Source organism: Opisthocomus hoazin, chromosome 2 (assembly GCF_030867145.1).
Source record: "Opisthocomus hoazin isolate bOpiHoa1 chromosome 2, bOpiHoa1.hap1, whole genome shotgun sequence".
Lineage (NCBI taxonomy): Eukaryota > Metazoa > Chordata > Aves > Opisthocomiformes > Opisthocomidae > Opisthocomus > Opisthocomus hoazin.
Window position 1 is genome coordinate 5,128,514 of NC_134415.1, and position 26,157 is coordinate 5,154,670.

The 26,157-nt window shown below is 50.3% G+C and overlaps 1 protein-coding gene across 3 annotated transcripts in view; it reads right to left on the bottom strand.

The window, feature by feature from the left end:
- The window catches only part of TRIM67 (tripartite motif containing 67), a 44,685-nt gene extending 29,229 nt beyond the window's left edge, over positions 1-15,456 (bottom strand). For 2 of the 3 annotated variants that reach the window (XM_075412049.1, XM_075412048.1), the window contains exons 1-4: positions 14,543-15,423; positions 7,990-8,085; positions 3,905-4,027; positions 940-1,050 (exon numbers count right to left, since the gene is read on the bottom strand). In XM_075412049.1, coding sequence (XP_075268164.1) covers positions 940-1,050; positions 3,905-4,027; positions 7,990-8,085; positions 14,543-15,349 — 1,137 coding nt within the window. In that variant the 5' untranslated portion in view covers positions 15,350-15,423. Of the gene's footprint in view, positions 1-939; positions 1,051-3,904; positions 4,028-7,989; positions 8,086-14,542 lie in introns of all 3 variants that reach the window. The other variant, XM_075412050.1, reaches the window with a different exon arrangement.
- Positions 15,457-26,157: the final 10,701 nt, after the last annotated feature.

The window sequence follows — 26,157 nt, forward strand, 5'->3', positions numbered from 1 at the left end:
GACAGTAGCAATCAATCTGGACTGCTAATGGGTTTAAGCTGGCTAATTCTCCTCCTGTTTTTTCGGGATGCTGTGACAGCCCCCCGACACTCGCGCGTTCACGTGCGCAGCGTGCCCTGTTCAGCCGACAGCCGCGCGCAGATCACTGTGTCTGATGTGCCTTTCTTCTTAGGCAATTAATAAGGCAACAAAACTAACGGGGCAAAATAAAATCATTAATCAAAATAACAGAATTAACCAGGCAAAAGAATTAATTGGATAATAAAACTCCTATGTTTTATCTCATCAACAGACACTCTCACTGCTTGCACCTAAGAAACAAAACCCTGCAAATCAAGGCAATTTTTGGCCAGGCCCTGTTTTGCAAAGAGGGGGTACCTGGACCCTCCAGCTGCGAGACAGGTCTTGTAGCCCTCTGAGGTGCAACCACACCAGCAGAGCAAAGCTACACACAAGCCCTTAAGGCTGGCTTTCCTCACAGGGGAGATGTTGAAAGGACTCTTTCACATAGGAAAGAGCATAGCAAAGGGGAGAAATACTACTCTGCTGAGTCACAGAGCTTTCCAAAGGACAGGAGAGCTCTGTGAGGCCCTCTGTTGGGTTTCTCAAGTGAGAATAAAATAGAAAGTTACCATTAGCCGCACAGCATCTCTCTTTCAGCCCAGAATGAAGGGCTGGCAAGAGGAAAAACGCCAGGAATCAGGGAGGTGATGTGCCCACTAATCCCCCACCTTGGGGAACGTGCTGCTGTTGGAAGGCATCCCTTCGCTGGGACGCTCCTGCGATCACCAGGCTGCCTGAGCTTCTAGGCAGTACTCACAGGAGTCAGGGTGGACCCGCCTCGGAGGTGGAAGAGGTTCATTAGCAAAGCAGTCCATTTTCAGATTTCGCTTTCAATTCTTTCCGTTTTGTCCCCCAGAACGTTGGAAAGGAAAATACCTGTAAAAACCCAGAGGGATCATTTTCTTTGATGACTTCTAGGCAGTACTCCATCAGCCCCGTTGACTGGCGTAGCTTCAGCGTACAGTGATTTATCTGGTCCCAAACAACCTGGAAAACAAGCATCAGTACAGTTCTGATGACTGCCTCAGCGTAGAGTGAAGTGTATAAGATTATTTCAGAAGAGACAACGAGTGGAAGAGTGTGTTAAAGCTATGCTTAATTTAGCTGCCATATGGCCATTGCCATACTCCATCAGCTACACTCACTTGCTCTGTGTTGTAAATACCGATAATTAGCTTGGCAAAATGTTGTGCACAGGCAATCTCAATTTTCAGAGCAGATTAATTGCTCAAAGATCAGGCATGCTTGGGGCAGAAAAAGCACAGAACACATTTCTGCATTTGCAGTATTCACATTTACAACCACACTTCCATTAAAATCTGAGCTTTTAAAAAATCTTTGACTTAAAAAGCAAGTGTTGTAGAGGAAAACTGCATGAGTGCTTTCTTGCAGATTATACTCTCTCATTCTCTTCACAATTCACCATTGATCCTGCTCTGCTTAAAAACGCATTGCTAGGATTAAGAAACAAAAAACTGCATTTCATTTCTCCAGATTTTGGACTTGATTCTGCTGCCACACGGCTGCAGACCAGGCCTAACAGCGCTGCGTCCGAGAGCACAGCTCCTGAGGTGCAACAGCCTAACAGGAATAACCACAGGACCAGCTGTCCTGCCAGTAGCACGTCCTAAGTGTTGGTCCTCGTTAAGTACAGGGGGGCTTAAACGCTGATCATGAACATGGATTTTATTCGTTATTTGTCATGTTCAATTTTTCACTTCTGTTTTTCCTTCTGGTTTAGATACTTTTAATGTCACGGGCACTGTAATACCTCAAAATCACATCTGCAGTTCACCATTTGAAGAAATGTGTCTATTTAAACATTTCTTGACCACCACTTCATTCATAGAATCACAGAATCACAGAAAGTTTTGGGTCGGAAGGGACCCCTAGAGGTCATCTAGTCCACACCCCCCCCCCGCAGCGAGCAGGGACACCACTAACTAGATCAGGCTGCTCAGAGCCCTGTCCAACCTGGTCTTGAATGTTTCCAAGGATGGGGCCTCCACTACCTCTCTGGGCAACCTGTTCCAGTGTTTCACCACCCTCATTGTAAAGAATTTCTTCCTTATATCTAGCCTAACTGGCTGGGTAGACGAAGGGAGAGCTGTGGATGTTATCTACCTTGACTTCAGCAAGGCTTTCGACACAGTCTCCCATGATATCCTCCTGGGGAAGCTGAGGAAGTGTGGGCTGGATGAGTGGTCGGTGAAGTGGATAGAGAACTGGCTGAATGGCAGAACTCAGAGGGTTGTCATCAGCGGCGCTGAGTCTAGTTGGAGGCTGGTGACAAGTGGTGTCCCTCAGGGGTCAGTACTGGGCCCAGTCTTGTTTAACTTCTTCATCAACGACCTGGATGAAGAGTTAGAATGTACCCTCAGCAAGTTTGCTGACGACACCAAACTGGGAGGTGTGGTAGATACACCAGAAGGCTGTGCTGCCATTCAGCGTGACCTGGATAGGCTGGAGAGCTGGGCAGAGAGGAACCTGATGAGGTTCAACAAGGGCAAGTGCAGGGTCCTGCACCTGGGGAGGAACAACCTCATGCACCAGTACAGGCTTGGGGTGGACCCGCTGGAGAGCAGCTCTGCGGAGAGGGACCTGGGTGTCCTGGTGGACGACAGGTTAACTATGAGCCAGCAGTGTGCCCTGGCTGCCAAGAAGGCCAATGGGATCCTGGGGTGCATCAAGAAGAGTGTGGCCAGCAGGACAAGGGAGGTTCTCCTTCCCCTCTACACTACCCTGGTGAGGCCTCATCTGGAGTACTGTGTCCAGTTCTGGGCTCCCCAGTTCAAGAAGGATGAAGAGCTACTGGAGAGAGTCCAGCGGAGGGCTACAAGGATGGTGAGGGGACTGGAACATCTCCACTACGAGGAGAGGTTGAGGGAACTGGGCTTGTTCAGCCTGAAGAAGAGAAGGCTGCGAGGGGACCTTATAAATGCCTACAAATATCTGCAGGGTGGGTGTCAGGAGGATGGGGCCAAGCTCTTTTCAGTGGTGCCCAGCGACAGGACAAGGGGTAATGGGCACAAACTGAGGCACAGGAAGTTCCGTCTGAACATGAGGAGGAACTTCTTCTCTCTGAGGGTGACGGAGCACTGGCCCAGGCTGCCCAGGGAGGTTGTGGAGTCTCCTTCTCTGGAGATATTCAAGACCCGCCTGGACAAGGTCCTGTGCAGCCTGCTGTAGGTGACCCTGCTTCGGCGGGGGGGTTGGACTAGATGACCCACAGAGGTCCCTTCCAACCCCTACTATTCTGTGATTCTGTGATTCTGTAAACCTACCTTGTTTTCGTTTAAAACCGTTACCCCTCGTCCTGTCACTGCTGTCTCTACTAAAAAGATTGTCCCCATCTTTCCTATAGGCTCCCTTTAAGTACTGAACCATCTACAGCTTTCTTCTCCCACCCCCCTTTACTGCATTACTTTAATATCTTTTCAGTGAGCACATGGATCTCTGGAGGTGGCTTGCCTGAATTTCAAAGGTTTCAAGAGACACCAAAAATCAAAAAATCTTACTTGGACAGAAGGGGTTTCTTGCGTTTGGAAGGTCCCAGGCTCCAAACCGCACACAGGTTTCACTGACAAGCACCTCTCAAAAGACAGCCCGAAACCATGGGATAAATAAAGACTGATGGCCTGAGCCAACCACCTGCTGAAATACAAGCCCCACTTGAAGCATATAAGCACAGCTCCGCCAAACTGCTGAACTGGAACCCGCTGCAGGACTTCAGGATTTGGCCACTAGGAATTTCCATGGTGTAAAGGGCTGGGGACTCAACAAAACACACCGTAACGCCAGGTATCGACAGCCGTGCTCGGCTGACGAGAGTTGTGCTCACCTTCAGCTTGTGCTCACGTTCTTTGGTCACCTTGGTGAGCAGTTTTGCCTTTTGTCGCGTTAGCGCATCGACCAAGGCATCGCACTGAGCGACAAGACAGGCTTCATAATCCAACCCGTTCTCCTAGAAGAAGGCGAGAGTCATACTCATCAAAAAAAACCTTATTTTACACCTTAAACTGTTGTTCATCCTTACCTGGGGTTCTGTTCAGAAAAGATTTCCTTTCAAGACTTTGGAATGTCTGTTGCCTTTCTGATTTCATTATAGCTGTAGCAGTAATTGCTGCACGCTATAAAACGAAGCAGTAAGATGCTATGCCACCAAATGGGCTTATTTAAAACCCTGATTTACTGGCACTTTCCGGACAACAGATGTAGTACAACATAACATAAAATCTAAACCTAACATACACAGTGCATAGAAATACATCAGGCAATTCTGCCCCCCCTCTTTTAATTAACCCACTGTAACAATTTTGAAATCACTGGCTCTATACCATGACAATTAGAAGAGAGTTATTGACCAGCAACTGGTCTGCAGGCTTATCCCAAGGAAATTAATCAGGTACAAAGCCCTGAGATTTTGTGTATTGCTTCAAGCGCTTTTTTAAAAATAGCTTGGCAGTGGAGATATGTATTAGATTAGCTTTAAAAAATAAATAAACAGCAATTTTTTATTCCCATTGTGGTAAAAGTGTCTGCTAGGCAGAGACCAGCATCTGAGGTGTAAAACACCTCTCCGACTGAGCCTTGTGCAGGGCCTGGGTGCCATAAACCCCTGTCCTATCGCCGGGGAACAAACCGTGCCACCACAGCGTCCCACCGCAGCCGCAGAAAGCCGAGCAGGAGGTACTACAGGCTCCGGAGCCGCCCTGCTCCCGGGGCTGGCTCTCTGGCCGTGGAACCGATGCTGTAGCACCCATTCGAAGGGAGGCTCACCCTTGCTCCCTCTGCTCGCGAGACTGGAAGGAGGAGAAAGTGTTCAAGCTCCTCTTTCCAGGACGTGTTCAGTTATCCTAGCAGGTTTCCTCCCAAATACCCAAATCAGAAAAAAAGCAGCAGCGTTAAATGCGAGAAGATACTAAACGTGCTGAAGGAGCAGCAGCTCTATGGAAAGCCATCACACTCTCCTAACTCATTACTATCTCTTAGCTCCTTTGGTCATGCTTTTCTCTTCTTTTCCGTTCATTGCCTTGTCTTCATCCTTTTGAGGGTGAAATTTTCAGCGCTGTATTCCCTTCCCCGCCTGCGATCCACACATCCCTCTCTGCCGCTGAGGGATGCAGGGCCACCCTTCCCCGGGAGGCCCCCCGCCGCAGCCCTAGACCTGCCAGCGAGGTGGGTGCGGGGAGAGACACCAGACGGCTCAGCTACTGGCTACAGGTCGGTCTTGGGCTCCTCCTGTTTGCATCTCTCCCTCCTTGGCTTATATCACACCCAGCTCCCTCTTCAGCCTGCTCCCATCCGGCTACTCCTGAAGTGCTCACAGAGCCTGGATCAGCCGGTGGCCGCAGCCCGTCGCTTCTCTCCTCGTTTTCTGCTCACCCATCAAACGGGGCGTTTGGCAATACGCCTCTTTCAAGTGAGAAAGGATGAAATTGTTACAGCAGATGGGAAAACGTGAAAATCAGATAACGAGAGCAACAAGGAGGAGCAAGGAAGCAACAGGAGCAATGAGGAACAGGCAGTTTCTGGAAAGAAGAGACCAAGAGATTTAAAAGTGACCTCAGAAAGGAGAAGGGAAGGAAAAAAGAGGGGGGAAACGAGCTCTGCAAAGCAGGGAAAAGAAAAGTAGCTTATGAATTTGCAAACTGCCCCAGGCAAGATAAAAGCACAGCTCCTGGCAGCTCTGGCAAACTCAAAGCAGAGATACAGAGTGCAGATGGCTGGCTGGTCTGCTCTGCATTGAAACGGGATAATAGAACGTACACATTGCTCGGTCCTTTGTGTAAACACACATTTTCAAGACATTTTTGCTGAGGGGTAAATGGCTGTGTGTGTGTGGCAACCATCATAAGACTTCTACTAGAAATAATGTCCTCTGAGATACAGGGTTCGGGGTATAAATCCACGCACAAAGGCTACATCTATTCCCCCCTCAAAGAACAGTCCAAGAACTGCTTTTTTGGTCCCGATGCCACAAGGCGCAGATCAGCCCGTGACATATCTAAACCCTTTCCCCTCGAGCAGCGTGGCTGTAGCAAAGCTGCCTACCAGGAGTAGTCCCCTGTACCAAAGCTGCCTCCCAGGAGTAGTCCCTGGCATGTGCTATCATCAAACGTTGCCCGAGCATCACCTGGGAAAAGTGCAATTTGCCACGGGAGAAAACCACACCGGGGAGCTCATGAAGGGTTAAAGCGTGTGGGTGGTCATCTAAGAGCTTTGCCCTAGCCTTGTTTTACTTAGAAATATGTCTGCAGCTGATTCATCCTGCTGAAATTTGATGTCCTCTCTCAGACTCATGCCGGAGACGGGCTCGACACGCGAGGGTCGGATTCAGCCTTGCGCCCAGACATGCCCACGTGTTAGAGGGTGACCGCCGGCGACGGTTTGCTCCTCTGAGCTCTCCTCTAGCATTTCAAGCCATCAGCAGTGTCAAAGAAACGGCTTGGTCTTTTGATCTAATTGTAGCGGCGCCCTTACGCAGGGCAATTTGGCAGTGATTTTATTGAAACACATTAAAGGATTTTACAGCAGTCATAAACAGTCGTAATAGGCCACCTTTAGGGTTTCAAAAGGGAAAAATACATTTTTAATGGAGCTAGGTGACTCAAGAAAAGACTGGTGATAGACAACTCTTTTGGACGAGTTATCTCATCCTAAAATAGCTGTTCAGACCTACGGGAAGATCTGCTCTCTAGAGGAGCCTGTCCTTCTCCTTGGATGATGAAAGAAGCCTAAATGACTAGGTTAGATGAGTTACATAACTTTTTAATTAGGTAAAGTCAGCTGAGAGAAACCTCAGACCGTGTCTGAAACACAGCACGTGACAGGTGCCAGTCGGTGGCTTTGCACTGGTTTCTTTCAGTTAGATGTGGGGTTTTTTTAACCAGTTTCCCAGTCTGGGGTTGCTCGCTTCCCCACACGGCCACAGAAGACTGTGAGGGTGGGTAGCGACACTGCCCTGTGGCAACCGGAGAGCTTGGGCAGCACTTGGGGTACCAATCCATTGCCTGGAGAGTTAAGTGGAATTTTAACAATTAAACTCTAAACCAAACACAGATTTTTGAACTTCTGCTGTGGCTTTCTGTTCATAAAAGGAACAGGACCTGCTCGCTGACGAAAGATGGGCACGCCGCAGAGCGGCCACAGAAAACCCACTGCCACAGAGCACCGCTGCTGCAGATGACAAGCGTCCCCTCCCGGGCGCGGGGGAAGCTCAAACTATGGTGGCACGTTCCCAGCCACGCTCTCCAGGGTGAGAAGGACCTTGAGGACCATCTGATCTCCAGAACTGACGAGTCTAAATTTGGTTGAAAACGGAACTTGTTAAGTTTGGGGTTTGTGCCCTCAATTACTGCACTCACCACGAGCCCTTTCCTGGCTATTAAAGCTGGGCAATTATAGACAAGAAAATATCTTCTGCTTCAATAAATGACTACACTGATTTAGCAGCACTTGCTTCTTCTCTTTTTTTGACTTCCTGCAAATACTCTAATAAACAGGTGGACTGGATTTTGTCCAGAAACGAGTACATTTTTAGAAAATGTCAGATGAAAAACAAGTAGTAAATTGTGAATCTGCTAAAATAAGAACTTCTCCTAAATGAAATGCCCAATTCAAGCAGCTCCAGCCAGGAAGGAGCCCAGAAGCATGACCGATGGGTTCAATCAAACCCTAATTAACACAGCTTGGACGGCCAATATTGAGTATCAGCTTCTTGCAACAAACAGCGAACAATCCAGAAGCTAAGCGGGGCTTGCCGGCATTATTTGATGAATAATTCTGCCTAGCAAATCCGTTCAAGAAAGGTTAGACGATTCCAGGAAAGACAAGAACAGCACAGGAGACAAAGCCATCAAATAAATTATTCACTCAGTTCTATTGATTACTGTATTATGAAAACAGCCAATATTCTACAGTTACCTGGATCTGCTGCAATAAATTTTTCAGCTGAACCAGAAATTCTTTAGCTTCCTTTGCTTTATCCGAAACACCGTTTAAAGCCTGGGACAGCTGTGCCTGCGAGGGAAAAAAAGAGGGGAAAAAAAGGGAAAAATCAGAGATAAAATGCAAATGTGTTTCTTACTAATCCTTGGTTTTGATGATTAATCATGTGCTAAAAGGCTGACTTGCTGTTGCATGTATTCTTACACGCACAGAGTGGTTGTGCTAGAAAAGACCGGTGAAGATTTTAATTGTAATAAGATTTAATAAAGGTGAAATATGCATGTGGGGGCAGTCAAGTATTGTGTCTGCACATCCCACTTTCCTGCAGTAACTTTGTAAGTCAAAATACCTTTTTACCAGACAACAACCCACGTATATAAGGAAATAAGAGTCTTACACTTCCACAGCAGCATCTGTCATGCTGAAAAATCCCCAAGTGCTTTCCAAAATGGCACTATTTTTTGCATCAAAGCCTGAATTCTTTATAAATGTGGTAGCTCCTACCAAACCTGAGATACACCAGGACTTCAAAGACAAATCTGCATTTTCAGACTCAGGGCTCCAGTTTCCCATGCTCCAACGCAACAAAAGAGTGAATATTTCTGGAAAAGTTGGAAAAAATCCTTCCTCTAACTTCTGACTGGTGAGACACATGGAATATGTCTTTTGTAGGTCCACCCCGAAGACCTAACCTCCCCTTTCCTCAGCTGGCACCTGAGATCTCTAAACCAAACCAGAGGCTTCTCCATGGACTTCCAGGATGGGAAGGAGACGCAGAACCACCATGGGCTGACCGGAGCAGCCCCTGTGCAGCTCCACTGGAAGCCCGGCTGGGATTACAGAAACCGCATTGCTCTGCTTGCCAGCCCGTGGCGAGCCTGGATCCAGCATTACTTCTCCGTGCAGACACAATGCCGAGCGACCGGAGAGGTCCCACCCTGAGTGTCCTGCAGGTTAGACACTCTCTTCGTCAATCCACCCCTCAGGTGGACTTGGCAACCACCAGATTGCCAACAGCCCGCTAATTAGCCTCACCAAACGGATATGACAGCTGACATCAGGAAATGGACGGTGAAGTATCTCTGCTAACGTCGGGATTTCCAAAGGTTGCTGTCTCCTGTTTCCTTAGGACTAGAGCGTGCCTTGAGACAGAGCCTTGTACGTAGGAAGGCATGGAGGGCTAAGAGAATGAGGGGACTGGAGCATCTCTCCTATGAGGAGAGGCTGAGGGAGCTGGGCTTGTTCAGCCTGGAGAAGAGAAGGCTGAGAGGGGACCTAATAAATGCTTATAAATATCTTCAGGGTGGGTGTCAGGGGCCAAACTCTTTCCAGTGGTGCCCAGCGACAGGACAAGGGGCAATGGGCACAAACTGAAGCAGAGGAAGTTCTGTCTGAACATGAGGAAGAACTTCTTCCCTCTGAGGGTGACAGAGAACTGGACCAGACTGCCCAGGGAGGTTGTGGAGTCTCCGTCTCTGGAGATATTCAAGACCCACCTGGACAAGGTCCTGTGCAGCCTGCTCTGGGTGACCCTGCTTTGGCAGGGGGTTGGACTGGATGACCCACAGAGGTCCCTTCCAACCCCAAACATTCTGTGATTCTGTGATTCTGTGAAGGCTGTGAGCCTCTAAGAGGAAACCTAATGGAAATTCAGTAAGGCAGCACTCATTCCCTGTTTCCCTCTTGCTGCTGGAGGGATGTAATTTACTCCACCCCTGAAAAGGGCACAGCTCACCTCTTCGGACTGCCGAAGCTCCGAGCGTACCTCCTGCCCGCATGTCTCCTACTCCTCCCCGCGCTGTGCCCGCTCACTCGCGCAGGAGAGCGGAGAGCAGAGCCTGGCAGCTCCCTCCGGTCCCTCCCCAGCCCCGCTCCGAGGCAGGCAGCCTCACACAGGCAGAGGCACCGGAATACTCTCGGAAGCGGGCGCAAACCCTGACCAGGAGCTGGGGCTGAATCACAGAGCAAGCCTACTGTGGTTTCCTTCTGCCTCACATAAACTTTCCCCTTTAGCCCGGCTGTAGGTGTTACATTAGTGCTAAATTTGAAATTAAAACGTGCTTTACTACAACTCATTTGTAACATATGTAGCGGGAAGACACATTACTTCTTAGTATTTGAATATTTAATATCCTCTTACACAAACTCCTGTCACTGCACAAAAATTTAAAGTGATGATGTTTGACATGAACAGTGCTTGAGGTCGCAGAAGCAAACTCCAAGTCTTTGAAAGGATCCCTATTTTCTACCAGATCGACCAACTGGGACTTCAGATCAGCTTCCACGGGCTGGCAGTGATGGCCAAAGCCCACCTTTTTTGATTGCACTTTGGGCTCCAGCCACAAGACACGTTTGAGCCTCTGGTTTGTCAAGCTGACCTACGACAAGGTGGAAGCGGCGTATGACCAAGCGAGAAAGACATCGGTGGCAAAAGCGTGGTATGCTTTGCCATTGACTGGCCCCACCAAATTGTCCCAGGGACGCAAGGGCTCCTTTCTTCCAAATCAAAACCAACAGCTGGTTTCAATACAAATAAAACTTTCACTTTTCCAACATCTGCCCTAGCTCTCAAATCACCTCAAAGTGGATTTCACCAGATAAGAAGAGCCAAAAGCTACACGTGGGCATCACAGCAGCCACAGAAAACCGAATCCCTGCAGACAAACTGTAACCAGCGCACGCACGGCGGCAATCGGCACAGCCACTCCCGGCTGCCGGCACGCTCCCGTCGCAAAGAGCCGCAACCGAAACTCAGCGACGTCGTTGTTCAAAGGGCTCGTCAGCCAATTGCCCTGTTCACTAAAACCTGCGGCGGCATCAACGCAGCTGCAACGTGAAACCAAGGAGAAGACCGGACCCCCACTTCTGAAACCCGCTTAGAGACAACAGCCTTGTTTTTGCAGCATCTGTAAAAGACGCCTTACAAAGCAGTGGAATTTAGTCATGCACTTCCCATTAAAATCAAATCGAGCTGCAGGACTAAGCTCCCAGTAAACCAACCAAGTCATAAAAGAATGCCCTGTACACTCCGAGCAATCTTTCCTGCTGCAGAAATATTTTCCGGAAGCCAAACTGAAATGTCACCAGCTCCGCTGGCTGCGACGAGTAATGACTCCGGGCAAAAGGTATTCTACCTGGCGTTGTCTTTACTTGAATGACTGGTCTGGCAACCAGAAATGTGGATGTCAGGGATGGATACTGAGCTGCTACTTCCATCAAACGCAGGAACAGAGAGATAATGAGGGTGAGTAATTAAACCCAGATGGGCATGGAAGACCGATGCTTGCTTTGATTTTAGAAAACGAACCAGATAATGCCGACATCCTTTTTCAACCGAACAGTTCATGCTCATTTAACTTGTTTTTCCTCTATCTCTCTTTAGCAGCAGATTAATTATCGATTAGATAAGCTCACCCTGGTGCTGAATTCTGAAACAGCCCTCTTTTTTTGGGGCAACACAGCTCTTTCGGCCAGCAGATAAAAGCAGGCGTTTGGACTCCAACACTCACCTTCCACCGCCTGCCTGCCCTTCACAGACCCATCCAGCTGTGGCTTTTTTTCAGCATTTCCGTATATATTTAAACATTCAGAATGGGCAGAGTTGAAATGTGTCCACCATCATTCCTCGTATCGACAGGACAAAAGGTCTACCAACTCGAATCTGAGCGGTGTCACTGTTCTTGCTGTGAAAACCTAAAAGGACTTGACTTTGGCAGTAAACTTACAGTTTTACTAAATAACCTTAAACTGCTGGTCCAGGTGCACAGTTCATGCTGCGGCCCTGTTGTAATTTTACACCGTTTTTACTCCCTCTGCAGGAGAAGTTGCATGCAGCAGAGTAAAGGGGAAACCAGCACCATGAACGGGGGCCAACCAGTCTCGCACAGCTTTCGTGCCAGCAGTACAGCTGAGGACAAACGCCCTTTTCATCGCACGGTCTGAAGCACCGTATGGACAAGTTCATCTGCTCTGTAATTTGCCATTAAATCCCTATACAAGGCCCGGACGTGGGAGCAGTCAAACAGTTTGACCAAAAGGCTGATACAGAAGCGGAACGGGAATGGATCGTGAAGCTGAAGGTGGGCAGGGCCCCTGCAAAAGCAGTTCCACAGTCAGGAGAAAAAACGTTTGAAGTCTGCTGTGGTGGAATGAAGCGCGAGAGGTGGGGAAATGGCCCTGGCGACCCCGCTTAGGTGGAGAAGGCCTTCGAAGGAGATAAGCAGGTGCTTCTGAGCTGGCGTTGAACAACCTCAGTCTGTCACATCTACTGGGCTACGGTCACCTACGGACAAGCCCTTCCAGCTGCCTCTACCAGCTACGCCCAGAGCATCGGGAGACAACACGTGCAGCTTAAATTACGCTTGGCATACCACTCGATGTAAGTAATTTATAGTTTGGCCAAAGTGACGGAGCCCTGGCCCAGGCTGCCCAGGGAGGCTGTGGAGTCTCCTTCTCTGGAGATATTCCAGACCCGCCTGGACGTGGTCCTGTGCAGCCTGCTCTGGGTGACCCTGCTTCGGCAGGGGGGTTGGACTGGGTGACCCACAGAGGTCCCTTCCAGCCCTGACCATTCTGTGATTCTGTGTAATAAATTTGTAGAAATTGCTGTACCTGAGAACTATTTCTAAGCAGAAGTATCTAACTCCAAAACAATTTATCTGAGTGAACGTGAGCCGATGATTGAGGCTGTCTGGCTGTACGGTTCTATTATATTTATTTTCTGTCAAGCACATTGTTCTGGGAAAAACAGTATTCACAGGAGCACAATTTGAGAGTCCCCAAATAAGTTAACTTGGAGTATTTTTTTTCTTTCGCTAGAATTTTCACGTTGATTGAGCCTGTAAATCAAGAGTGAAATCACACCCTGTGATACCTTACTCCCAGAAAAAAATTGCAGTAAAACCACAAACCACCAGGGTATTGTTCTTTCTTTTGGCAATGTTTGACAGTAGGAAAGAAAGGAGATGACTGACTGTGCACTTTGCTTACACCAGAGTTTATCACACTGTTCAAAAAAGGCATGGAACAGTTTTAACTCCAGGTAGACCACAATACAGCACGGGCCAGTCTCTCACACTCCAAAACATCAGCCACACTTGCACAGCGAATTCAGCCCCTGCTCCTTAAAATAGTGCTGCTCAGAAGTGGATTCTGCCATTGGCATAAGCAGAGGCAGCTGTGAATTGTAACCTGCTCCTTCTGGGCCTGGAGAACCTCTCCTCCACATGGCCACCACGTTAGGGAGGAGATGGCTGACCCCTTGGCAGAGAGCATTCAAACTGAAACAACGTACTGAAGAAGTTTGTCTCTCTCAGGTGGACAACCTACGCAGACCATCCCAAGGGCAATCTCATTTTAATCTTAAAATCGAAAGCGGGGCTTTTTTCACCTTGTCAAATGTCTTAGCCTAGCTTGCGCTCAACCACTCCACGGATGAGGAGAGAGCAGTGTGGATTTTGTCCTCTCCTGCAGCGTCTGAAAGCATCTCCCTGTGCTTCCTTTCCTGCTGACTGCAGCAGCGCGTGAGAAGAAGGGAATCCTGCACCCAGGAGAGCTGGGCAAGGGCTTTTTGCACAGTCGTAGAGGAAGTCCTTTCCCCCCTGTACAGCGGGAAGCTCCAGAGGACTGCTCTCAGCACTCAGGTATGAAAGTCCCCTCTGTACGGTCATGTTTTAACCAATCATTTTTCCAGGGTCTGCTGCTCCTTGCAAGAATGAGCTACCTTCATAGACTTTTCCAACTTCTAAGGTCGCTGCTCTTTATTCAAATGGTTGCAAAGTCTTATTTTTAACAGGGAGAGTGTGGCCAAGGGACCCAGCAGCTCCACCAGAACTTGGCCAATGGCCTCTGCTGCACAGCGGCTGGCTCTGAAGCCTTCCCGCGGCGGGTCCAGGGAGGGCTGAGGAGCAGCGCTTGCAGGGCAGCGTGAATCAGACCGCGACACCACGTGAATCAGAAAAAGCTTTACTTGTCACAGAATCACAGAATGGTCAGGGTTGGGAGGGACCTCTGTGGGTCACCCAGTCCAACCCCCTGCTGAAGCAGGGTCACCCAGAGCAGGCTGCACAGGACCGTGGCCAGGTGGATCTTGAATATCTCCAGAGAAGGAGACTCCACAGCCTCCCTGGGCAGCCTGGGCCAGGGCTCCGTCACCCTCAGAGTGAAGAAGTTCTTCCTCATGTTCAGCTGGAACTTCCTCTGCTTCAGTTTGTGCCCGTTGCCCCTTGTCCTGTCGCTGGGCACCACTGGAAAGAGTCTGGCCCCGTCCTCCTGACACCCACCAGACCCCGTCCATCCCACCATCCCCTACTCATCCTTGTGCCATGGTGGTCCCTCCAGCCGTTCCTCCTGGCCCCTTTGGCAACTGGGTGGGAGACCTCTTCGAGACGACCCACAGAGGTCCCTTCCAACCCCTACCGTTCCGCGAGGCGACGCCCCCGTGACCCTCCTCAACCCGCCCGCGCGGGTCCGGGCCGCTCTCCCTCACCGCCACGCGGGCGGGCGACGGCGTCGAGCCGCCGCCACTCACCTTGTGCTGCTTCCACGCCGCGCCCAGGGCCCTGACGTCGTGCTGGCCGTGGCCGCCCTCCTCCAGGCACCGGCGGCAGACGGGCGCGCGGCAGCTGGCGCAGTAGGCGCTGTAGCTCTCGGCCTCGTGCTCGGCGCACGCGGCCGCCTTCCCGCCATCGCCGCGCGGGCAGGCGGGCGGCGGGGCCAGGCGGTGCGTGGCGAAGGGCCCGCGGGCCGGGTGGCAGCGCAGCTGGCAGGCCGCGCAGTACAGCGCCCGGCACTGCTGGCACAGCACGGCGGCCGGCGCCGGGGGGCTGCGGTCGCACAGCTGGCACTGCGAGGAAGACGAGGAAGAGGAGGAGGAGGAGGAGGAGGAACCGCGCTGGTAGCGCTGCACGATGGCCTCCAGCAGCCGGTTGCGCTGGAAGCCGCGGAGGCCGCGGTGGTCGAGGGAAGCGCTGCGGTGGCACTGCGGGCAGGTGAGGGAGGAGGCGGCGGGCCCGGGGGCGGGGGGGACCGGCCCCAGCGGCAGCACCCGCACCCCGGTAGGGGACTTCAGGCTGGGGGCGTAGGAGCCGTAGCCGCTGTCGGTGTCGCCGGGCAGGCTCAGCTTATCGGCGTGGTCCCCTCCGCCCCCCCCCGCCGCCGCCGCCGCCGCGGGGTCCGGGTCCGGCGGGGGGAGCAGCGGCGGGAGGCGCCGGTCGCTCTCCGGGGTCCGCAGGGCGATGGTGCGGGCGCAGGGCAGGCAGACGTTGTGCGAGCAGGGCAGGATGATGGGCTCCCGGTAGAGCGAGCCGCACACCGGGCACTTCAGCTCCTCTTCCATGGCCGCGGCGGGGCTTTGTGCGGGGGGAGCGGGAGGGAGGGTCAGACCCCCCCCCCCACCCCGGGCACAGCCAGCTCTGCGGGGCCGGGGATGGAGAGGCTCCCGTAAGGCTGGCCGGCATGGAGTAGCGATACGCGGGGAGGGGATGGAGGGATGGAGGGAGGGATGGAGGGAGGGAGGAGCCCTTCCCAGCGAATAAGTGCTGACGGCTGGGGAGGGCGAAAACATCGTTTTTAAAGGGTCTGTGCGCAGCGCTGGCTCGATGTGTTTAAATAAAGGCGTTGGTGGGGCCCCCAGCAGCTCTCCTCTCCTCTCCTCTCCTCTCCTCTCCTCTCCTCTCCTCTCCTCTCCTCTCCTCTCCTCTCCTCTCCTCTCCTCTCCTCTCCTCTCCTCTCCTCTCCTCTCCTCTCCTCTCCCCTCCCCTCCCCTCCCCTCCCCTCCCCTCCCCTCCCCTCCCCTCCCCTCCCCTCCCCTCCCCTCCCCTCCCCTCCCCTCCCCTCCCGTCCTCTCCTCTCGATGTGACAAGGCTCTGTTTTCATGGGGAAGAGACTACACATGAGCCATTTAACCACTTTTTTTATAAATTTTTTTTTCTATTCATCTATCTCATTTAAAAGCTGCTTCTGGCTTAATGCCAGTTCCACAAGCAGTTCCTAATTTTTTTTTTGTTTTGTTTTAAAACGCGAGCTGGTCGTTTTGGACCAGTTATTTAAAGAAAATGCAGAACTGACCGGTGTCAAACCCAAAAAGAGAAAAGCAGGAACGTATTGAACGCATCGCCTCTGATCGCGACGTCTCTTAACACACGGCGAGCATGTCGTGGTGCCGGGCAGGAAGGGATTTTCTAGCTTCAGGTTTTACTTTTGCTGGATTACTAAAAGTGTTGATGCGTAGAAAAGCAGGAATGGGAACAGAGAGTAGGAATATATTCAAGATTCCTTTTTTTATTCAGTCTTTCCTCTCTGCAGTTCCCCTTCTTGCATCGTGCCTCATCACAAGCTGAGGGGGGGAAAAAAAAAAGTCCCAAGGGGTTTAAAGCTTTGCAGTTCCCCAGTTCAAGGTGCAAAGGGACAGGTTTGTCCTCTGGCACGTCAAAGAAACAGCCCTGACCCACCTAAACCCGCCTGCCTGATGGCCGGGTGTCTTTTTTTGCTATGTGACCTCTGTGCCGAGACTGGGATGTAGAAAAGCAGGAATGGGAACAGAGAGTAGGAATATCTTCAAGCTTCCAGGTTTCTTCAGTCTTTCCTCCCTGCAATTCCCCTGCTTGCATCTTGCCTCATCACAAACTGGGGGGGGGGGGGGGGGGGAAGTCCCAAGGGGTTTAAAGCTTTGCAGTTACAGAATCACAGAATCACAGAATGGTAGGGGTTGGAAGGGACCTCTGTGGGTCATCTAGTCCAACCCCCCTGCCAAAGCAGGGTCACCTACAGCAGGCTGCACAGGATCTTGTCCAGGCGGGTCTTCAATATCTCCAGAGAAGGAGACTCCACAACCTCCCTGGGCAGCCTGTTCCAGGGCTCCGTCACCCTCAGAGGGAAGAAGTTCTTCCTCATGTTCAGACGGAACTTCCTCTGCTTCAGTTTGTGCCAGTTCCCCAGTTCAAGGTGGAAAGGGGCAGGTTTGTCCTCTGGCATGTAAAAGAAACAGCCCTGACCCACCTAAACCTGCCTGCCTGATGGCCGGGTGTCTTTTTCTGCTATGTGACCTCTGTGCCGAGATTGAGAGTTCATAAGGTGACTGCACATTTGGGCAACCTCCAGCCAGAAAGCTGAGCCGTGCGAGAAGCGTTCTGAAGCACCGCTGATTTTACAGCTACCTTATGCTACTGCATCGCGAGGGCAAGCTGTGGGTGAAACGCTGCTGTCTTCGTAGGATCTGTTCTCTGCTCCGCCGTCTGTCAGCAGCGGGAGGGGATGCGTGCTGAAGATTCCTTGCAGTTCTGTAGGTCGATCCAAGTCACCAATTTCACGTCTATCTTGGAAGCCATAATCCTACAGGTAATTAGGACGGCACAGCAGCTTTTTTGCTGGACTTTTGCTTTCTTTACCTGTCGTGTGTAAGGTGCCAGTGATCGTAACGCGTGTAGTGGTAGCATCAGGATTGAAACATCCAAGCAAAACTGGATGTATTGGTCATGAAGTGGTGGAAATGCAAAGGTGTGAACACCAAACCTAACCAGCTCCCCTTTACAGCAGCTTTTCAGCTGGGGCTCACAAGTCCCAGAGTTCTAATACACTGAATTTTGCATTTCTATTTTGACCATTACTTGAGAGTTTACGTAAAATCCTAGCATTGTTTACGCTTGGCTACAGAGGGGAATGGCAAGAAAGAAACCATCTCTGAAGTACAACTGCTCTCTTTCACACTGAGCTTTCCTTCTCTCCACCAACCTGATTTGGCCTCAGAGCATATTTCCATAACAGATGACTTTTGAAACTAAGTGATCTGGTCTTCTCTATACTTTAAACTTCTCTTGTACTTTACTTCTCTTGTAAGTAAGCTTCTCTTGTACTTTACTCAGGATTATTTCCTACAAGAAAGCCAGAGAGGGACTTTTTACAAGGGCATGGAGTGACAGGACAAGGGGTAACAGCTTCAAGCTGAAAGAGGGGAGATTTGGACTGGATGTAAGGAAGAAATTCTTCACTATGGAGGTTGTGAGGCCCTGGCCCAGGTTGCCCACAGAAGCTGTGCCTGCCTCCTCCTTGGCAGTGTTCAAGGCCAGGTTGGACGGGGCTTTGAGCACCCTGGGCTGGTGGAAGGTGTCCCTGCCCATGGCAGGGGGGGTGGAATGAGGTGATCTATAAGGTCCCTTCCAACCCAAAACCATTCTGTCATTCTATGATCTTTTTCCACCTGCTTTAGAAGTTTGTCTGAAACATTCATTCTCAGGACAGCTATGGCTTTGGGAGAAGGGAGAGCTGCGTGGACCGGTGCCCCCTGTCCTGCTGATCCCAGAACAGCTCTTATTTCTAAGGAATTGTAGAGTTTGAATGCAGAAACCTTCATCTCCGTGGCACCAGAGACTGGTGGTGGAACTACCACCTACTAGTACGATACTACACGCTCTGATGGGTTTAGGTTGCAGAGCATCGATTTTCCTGCTTATGACAAATATTTATCTCTGTGTTAGTGGTGATGGAGGTGAACAGTCAACCAGAACAGAAACTGAGCTAAGCGTTGAAAAATGCCGCTGAGCCTGAGCAGACGGACCTTGGACACCCTTCCTCTTGCTGGGGAACAGATCGCACCCAGTCGATCCCACTAATTTTAATGGAGCTATGCATAAAGCGCTGTTCGCTCCGAGCCTGATAGAATCGGGCCTTTACTATGTGTTGTAATCAAGCCAGCTTTATAATGGCGATGATCCCTATGATTTTTCCTCTTTTTATGTTCAAATGAGTCTTTAATCTGTTAGAGCTGTAACGGTACGTGGATAACCTAGAAACCCTCTGCTGGAGTCATGGCTTTGATCTTTATTTTCATATTTCAGTATCGTTAGTATCATCCCCTTAAACTATTTACCCTCTGTAAGAACTTATTAGCATGTTTTATACCCCCCGAGAGGAAAAAGCTAATGAAGTTTATTTATAAATTCATATAATAAAAGATAAGGCACGTTGCAGTACAACCCCTCGGTAAGGACAGAGATTTGATGCATCTTTTTGCCTCTCTTGTTTTATTGCTTATGCCTTCCCCTTCTGTTTGTTGTTCCTTGTTTTTGTTTTCCCATTTCTTTTCTTGCGCTTTTTATATTTTATGTTGCTCTCACACATTAACCCCTTTCCAATTAGTTTTCCCTCTTTTTTTTTTTCTCTCATTTTTTTTCCTTCAATAGCTGTACACTGAGGTCAGTTCACTTTCTTCGGTTTTTTTCTTTCACCACTGCTGCTTCGCCATGGGGAGCTTTTCCATTCCGGCATTCCAGCGTTGCTCCCGCTAACGGGCATCCCTCCGAGCACACATCCTGCGGTTTGAAGGGTGACAGAGAAAAAAGGGATCATGTCTCTGCAGGTGCTTATTCCACCGCAAAAAGAAGGACAGAGAGAGAGTTCGCAAGCGCAGAGAAGACAAAATGCACCGGGGCTAACGCCAGCGGCTGGTGCGGCAGTGTAAGGTGGAGAGTCGTTATACTTACAAATATCTGCAGGGTGGGTGTCAGGAGGATGGGGCCAGATTCTTTCCAGTGGTGCCCAGCGACAGGACGAGGGGCAATGGGCACAAACTGAAGCAGAGGAAGTTCCAGCTGAACAGGAGGAAGAACTTCTTCCCTCTGAGGGTGATGGAGCCCTGGAACAGGCTGCCCAGGGAGGTTGTGGAGTCTCCTTCTCTGGAGATATTCAAGACCCACCTGGACGCGGTCCTGTGCAGCCTGCTCTGGGTGACCCTGCTTCGGCAGGGGGGTTGGACTGGGTGACCCACAGAGGTCCCTTCCAACCCCGAACATTCTGAAACGCCTGGTGCTCAATTAGCAGCGGGGGGATGCCCTCAGCAGCCCTGCAGACAAGGCAGCTGCGGGGAGGGCAGGCTTCCACCGTGGCTCGGAGGAAAAGCTGATGGGTACGGTCTGTGGGACAGGGCGGCTTTGGAAACGGCAGCCGTCTGCTACCCCTTTTCCCCCTTTCCTCGGTTTTGTCGATTTGCGTTCGGTACATTAACAGTTTTGAAATCGCTTTGGTTCTGGGTGTTTTTTTTTGAGCATGCATTGGAGTAGCTGTTATTTCGGGGTTTCAGATGTTTGCACATTGATCTGTTCATGAAAGGAACGAAGGCAGAGCTTGGCAGGAGCCCAGAAGAGTGCTACAGAAGCGTGGCTGCTGATAAACGCTTATCTGCTGGCTAGCAGAAGACTGTATCTGTAGTAGAAATGCAGCTACATATTGAATGTTCTCTGCCAGAGGAGTAAATCTGCCATTAAAAAATAGAATTCACAACCGAGGACAATTCTATACAATGGAATTTTATTCAGTCTGCTGAGTGTGTGATTGTGATGATGGTTAAATGGCGAAAAATTATGCTTGATCCTAAACATTGCTTGACAAATGCTCACACCTCGAAATCTGCTCCAGCGATCTAAGCCTGAAATTCGATACGGAGGAAAATACGGCTTTAAACATCCACGCCAACAAAAAGTGGTAGGTTGGCACCGATAAATTTCAGTAAGAGATTGGCTTCAGCACTTCATAACAGGTTTGTTTTGAAAAGAATGCACACAGAAAACACAAAAGGCACTAACCTACCGTCAGGGCTCTTGAAAAATAAGATCTCCTGTTTCTGTGATGTTGTAAAAATGCCTCAGCCCGCAAGCCTCTGGAATGACTCCAGGGGCATCTTGGCTTTTCTGCTGTGCTTCGTTGCTCCTGCAGCGGAGTGAGACCCTTTCCCTCGCTGCCGCGGTTCGACCCGCACGCAGCGTCCTCGGAAGGGTGCTTGCTCTTTGGAGAGGCGCTGGACCCTGCGCAGCTGCCTGTGAAGGAGAGTGGGAGATTGTGCCCTGCTTTGGACCCGTTTCAGAGCACCACTGGCGATGGGATCATGGTCAGCATCTTCACAGTACGATTAGTATGTGTGGTTGAAGATGTCCCTGCTTACTGGAGGGTGGTTGGGCTAGCTGACCTCTAAAGGTCCCTTCCAACCCAAAGCATTCTAGGGTTCTGTTCCAGAGAGCTGTTTGCTGCCCTATTTTTAAAGCAAGCATGCAAACTTCTCACAGAGATGATTTGGTTTCAGCAGTATTATGGCAGGGACTGGGTTATGGCTCCTCGTTTTGTTTCCCGTGCCCGCTTGAGGAGAGGGTCATAGGAAGCTCACCTGAGCACGGACTTGCGGTGTCTCAACCCTCTGCTCCCATCCCACCTTGATTCTCCCTGCCTGGCCCCATGGTCATCCCACTCACGCCTATAAGGAAAAGAGAGAACCTTAATTTGTTTTTTAAGAAACTCTCCAAGGATTATATAAAATCCAAACCTGTCCCTGTATTCTCTTTCAGAGGGAAGACTGGAAGGAGGTAGGGAAAAGTAATGGCACCCCAAGTGTTGGGGGGAGGGAGGGAAGAGAGAAAAGGGACAAACACCCCCAACAGAAACATCTTCACATTGAGGTGCCAGCATTTCCTAAGAGCACAGGATGGGCTGAAAGAAAACAGACGTTTGGAAACGAAGCTAGGCCGGGCTAGGTGTTTGTACAGACAATTGTAAAGTGGAGGTAAATTGCCACCATGTGGCAATCTCTCCACGTGTAAAGAAAATTCTTACGTGAAGGGGGTAGTGAGAATTTTGTCTCTGAAAGGGCAGGGAGTGTGCTGTGAACTGGGCTAGGGAGCTGACCCATTTGTGACTCACACACAGAGAGTTCTTTCATCAAGAAGGGAGGCCTAAATGACTTTTCTACAGCCTTACTATGCGTAAGAAAAGAGAAAAAGTGCTATCGTTATTTAGGAAAAGACAACTAGAGAGGAAACGTCCCCGAGCCGTAAAGTATCCATGAATACCCTAAGAGATAGGCTTTGCTTTTCTGCTCTGCAAATAGCTCAAGATCAGAATCTCCCACAAGGTCTCCAGAAACCTTGTCCTGAACTCCTATTTGAAAGACCAGGAGACTGGTGAAACCAGCCTTGGCTGTAGCTACAGGGATAAAATTTACGTGGACTTCTAGTGGGTTTGACCAAAGCCTCCTCCAATTATTGCAACCTCGTCCAGGAGCATCAAAAAGACTTGGAAGCTGCATGGAAAAACAAGGGGTAGGAGCCAAGAAAGGAGGATCACTGGGGAGAAACGTAGGAGATGATAGTTGTGGGTGAGACTTGGTGCACCAGCAATGTATTTTATTGCTTCATTTAGTGCTACATTTTCTGAGTTGAAAAATAAGTTGTTTCTGCCTTTGTCCTTTCTTTCACGTAGCCATGTTTTCCTTTCATCTATGAGAGTATCTTTCAAGATCCTTAAATAAGTACAGAGATTCTGCTTCCCTCTTCCAGGTGTTGCTTTCCCTTGCTACTCTTCGCTCTCTCCATCGCAGCCTTTCTGCCCTTCTCCCACCACTCATCTCGCAGACGGACACCTCCTTCCAATGCCCCACTTGTTCCCCACCTCACACCGAGCCCAGCCCTGGAACCACCTTTGTCTGCCCCATGGAGAAGAGGGAAGTGACCTGGAGAACAGGATTCCTACACAGAGAGGTGGGGTTTGTCCTGGCAGCCCTCTGCACCGGCCGTGGCAAGAAACCCTCGTTCAAGAGAAGGAAGATTTGCCCACCTGACCCTCAGGCACTAACGGGTCGCCCTTCCCTCCCCTCACTGCTGGGGAAGGAGCTGCCAGCCGTGGGCTACGATGCTGACCATGAGGTTTTCTTTTTCACGTCGCTGTGACACCGGAGGCAGAGGATCACCCCTGGGGAGAACCCCTCCCACACGTGATCTTTCCATCAGTGCGCGTTGCCTGATGCCAGCCCCCGGACAGAAGAACAGCAGAGAGGTTTGCGTATGGCCTCAAGCTGCATCAGGGGAGGTTTAGATTGGATATTAGGAAAAATGTCTTTACTGCAAGAGTGGTCAGGCATTGGACCAGGCTGCCGAGGGCAGTGGTGGAGTCCCTATCCCTGGAGGGGTTCAAAAACCGTGTGGATGTGGCACTTCGGGACACGGCTTAGCAGGCATGGGGGTGTTGGGGTGACGGTTGGACTTGATGATCTTAGAGGTCTTTTCCAACCTTAGTGATCCTATGATTCTATGAAGAAAGCAGCAGCATCAGACTCCTGCGCACCACCAGCGATCTAGGTCATCAAGGGACGTGGGAAGCTGTCACCATTCAGCCTGCTGGGAAGGACTAACCTAGAAGACATGCAAAGCCCTCTCTGGTCCCGAGTCAGCAGGTATAAAGACAACTATGAATCCTACAAAGCACACCAGACAGTCTGGTCCATCAGATTCAAATTCTCACGTCGATTTTGCGCCGTTGTAACGACTGATTTCAATGGCATGAGCTGCTTTTTCGCCGTATCGTGTACGTAACACAAAGTGTGCACGGAATCAAGTACATGCACTGGCTGGTTCCTCTTTGCTCGTCTGCTGTCGTCCTGTAGGAATGGCTAATCCACTTTCAAGCCTCCTGTCCATTCCTCGAGCTTCGTCGTTTCCCAGTACACAGCACGTGGGAAACCAGAATTCCATAAATCCCACTTTTCAAAAAAAATAACCCAACCTGATTTCAGTTTTCTTCTTATACTCGCTTTGATGCTCACAAAGATAAACGAAACGGCAAGATTTGTGAAATACCCAATCTACTGCATGCGTATTTAAAACCGAAGCCGTCAGCACATTACCCCAGCTGCAGGGGGATTAGTCAGAATCTCCCCCCTCAACTCTTTCCCTCCTCAGTCTCGTGCCGGGCTCTTGCCTCTGAGTTGATTCCACTTTTAATTTTATGTTTCCATCAATAGCAGAGAAGTAAAGCAGCTGAGAGGGACAGATAAGGGACTTAGCCCACTACAGCCACCATCCAACACCAGATTGGATTGACTGGCTGAGTGCCCCCAAATCCTCCACGGATATGCAGTTTAATAGAAAGAAAAAACTCCACACACAAAGAAAATTATGCGGAAAATAATAAGGCCGCTTTATGAAACGTCACAGTTTCAGCATTGTATGTATGATTATAGCCTTCATTCAAACGAAATGTAACATACGTGCTCTTATGTTACCCAAGGAATAAAGACCCCCAGCTGGTTATTTAATTCATCCTTTTACTAAATAGTTTAATTTTTACCAAGCCGTTACCCAAGGAAGAAGAAAGGGCCGTATCACACCAGCCTGACGATGAACCCGGTCCGCCTCGTCTTTGCCAGCCGCCAGCAATGCACGCTGAGGGGAGGCTACAAAATCGGAGCGCAGCAAAACAGACGGGAAAGCAATCGCTGAGGAGGATTGGAGGAAGAGGAGAAATGGGCGAAGGCAGGTGGAGGAACGAACCCAAGTCCTGCAGTTTTGCAGAAGCTCCACATACGCAGCGTGGCTGCGTGGGCGCCGTCCCCGTGCCCGCGAGGCCGTAGTCCCACGGATGGGCGCAGGCGGATTCCCAGCGCGGCAGCTCCGAGCAGAAGCAGTGCTTTATTTTGGCTTCATTTTAGGTTGGTTTTTTTTTTCTTGAAATATATCCCCTAAGATCCAGCCAGTTTTAACTGCAAGCAGAAATCACCCGTCTTCAAAGTATGTGTTGGCATCATCTGCAATTGTTCAGCTCACAGGAAGATGAAGATTATAACAGTCCTACCAAAGTCCTTGTCCCAAGTCAGGCAGATATCTGCCCTACTACTGGAGCATCTCTCCTACTAGGAAAGGCTGAGGGAGCTGGGTTTGTTCAGCCTGGAGAAGAGAAGGCTGAGAGGGGACCTTCTAAATGCCTCTAAATATCCGCAGGGTGGGTGTCAGGAGGACAGGGCCAAACTCTTTCCAGTGGTGCCCAGCAACAGGACAAGGGGCAATGGGCACAAACTGAAGCAGAGGAAGTTCCAGCTGAACAGGAGGAAGAACTTCTTCCCTCTGAGGGTGATGGAGCGCTGGAACAGGCTGCCCAGGGAGGTTGTGGAGTCTCCTTCTCTGGGGATATTCCAGACCCACCTGGACGTGGTTCTGTGCAGCCTGCTCTGGGTGACCCTGCTTGGGCAGGGGGTTGGACTGGGTGATCCCCAGAGGTCCCTGCCAACCTCGAAGATTCTGTGATTCTGTGATTCTGTGACGGGGGCACCTTTTGGCTAGATACCAGTTTGTACAACAGATTCCCACTCTACTCACTGTCGCGCCTGCTTCTGGGCGTTGGGTTATTTCTGGCCTTGCTGGCAGCTGTTTCAGTCCATGCGGTGACTGTGCATAGCAATGCTAGCTCTGAAATCCAGACTTAATTGACCCTCATCCAAGGACGCGTGGCAGAAGAAAGAAAGGCTGTGCTATAAATAGACTGAAATAGGCCACGCGCTGTGTCTGGAGAGCCCTTCATCTCTCCTGTCGTCGTCTTGCCCGGGGGCTCACCGGGGCTGCAGGTTCTCCGTGGTGCCTGTCCCAGGCTGGAGGCTGTGCAGCCTTCCTCTGCCCCACGGAGATGCCCCAGCCCCAGCCCCACTGAGGGCACCAGTCCCCTCCGTTACCTCTTGCACGCTGAAGGACGTTCCCCTGGTCTTCCCTGTCTTCTCAGGCACTGTCACTAATCCCGGACGTCTCCCTTCGTGGCTTGTTGGGTAGGACAATGTGTTCAACCATTTCTTCAGCGGAAGCCATAATTACCAATATTTCTCTCTGAGGTGCATCTGCCACCAAGAAGCATCCCCCACTCAGGCAAAAGACGGGACATTCTGAGCTAAAATGTGGGTGATGCACCGGTTGGCCTGGATTATTACCCACGTGCGATGACATCATCAGCGAAGTCATTATTTGAGACAACAGAGGTCTCAAAATAGTAGTACATTTTTCCTTTCATGCCTGCAAACCTGTTTTATGTGAGTATATACGCGTAAGGCATACCTGTTGATCAGCTCTGAGTAATTTTAGCCTCCTTTTCTGTAGCTCCATCACAACCCAGAGAACGTGGATGGGAATCGGGGGTGAATGAGGTCTGCAGGAATTCTGGAAGAGGCTGCTGAGGTGACCCCAGTCAGACCGGAAAGGTCTCACCTTCTACTTGCTTCTTCCTCTTAAATATTTAAAATTTCAAGTATTTTTGCTGAGCCGTGTGTCAGTCCACTACTACTGATTACAATGAGAACCACAAGATCGCTGTAAGTATTAAGGTATGTTTTTGTGGTGTTCTAAGACACTC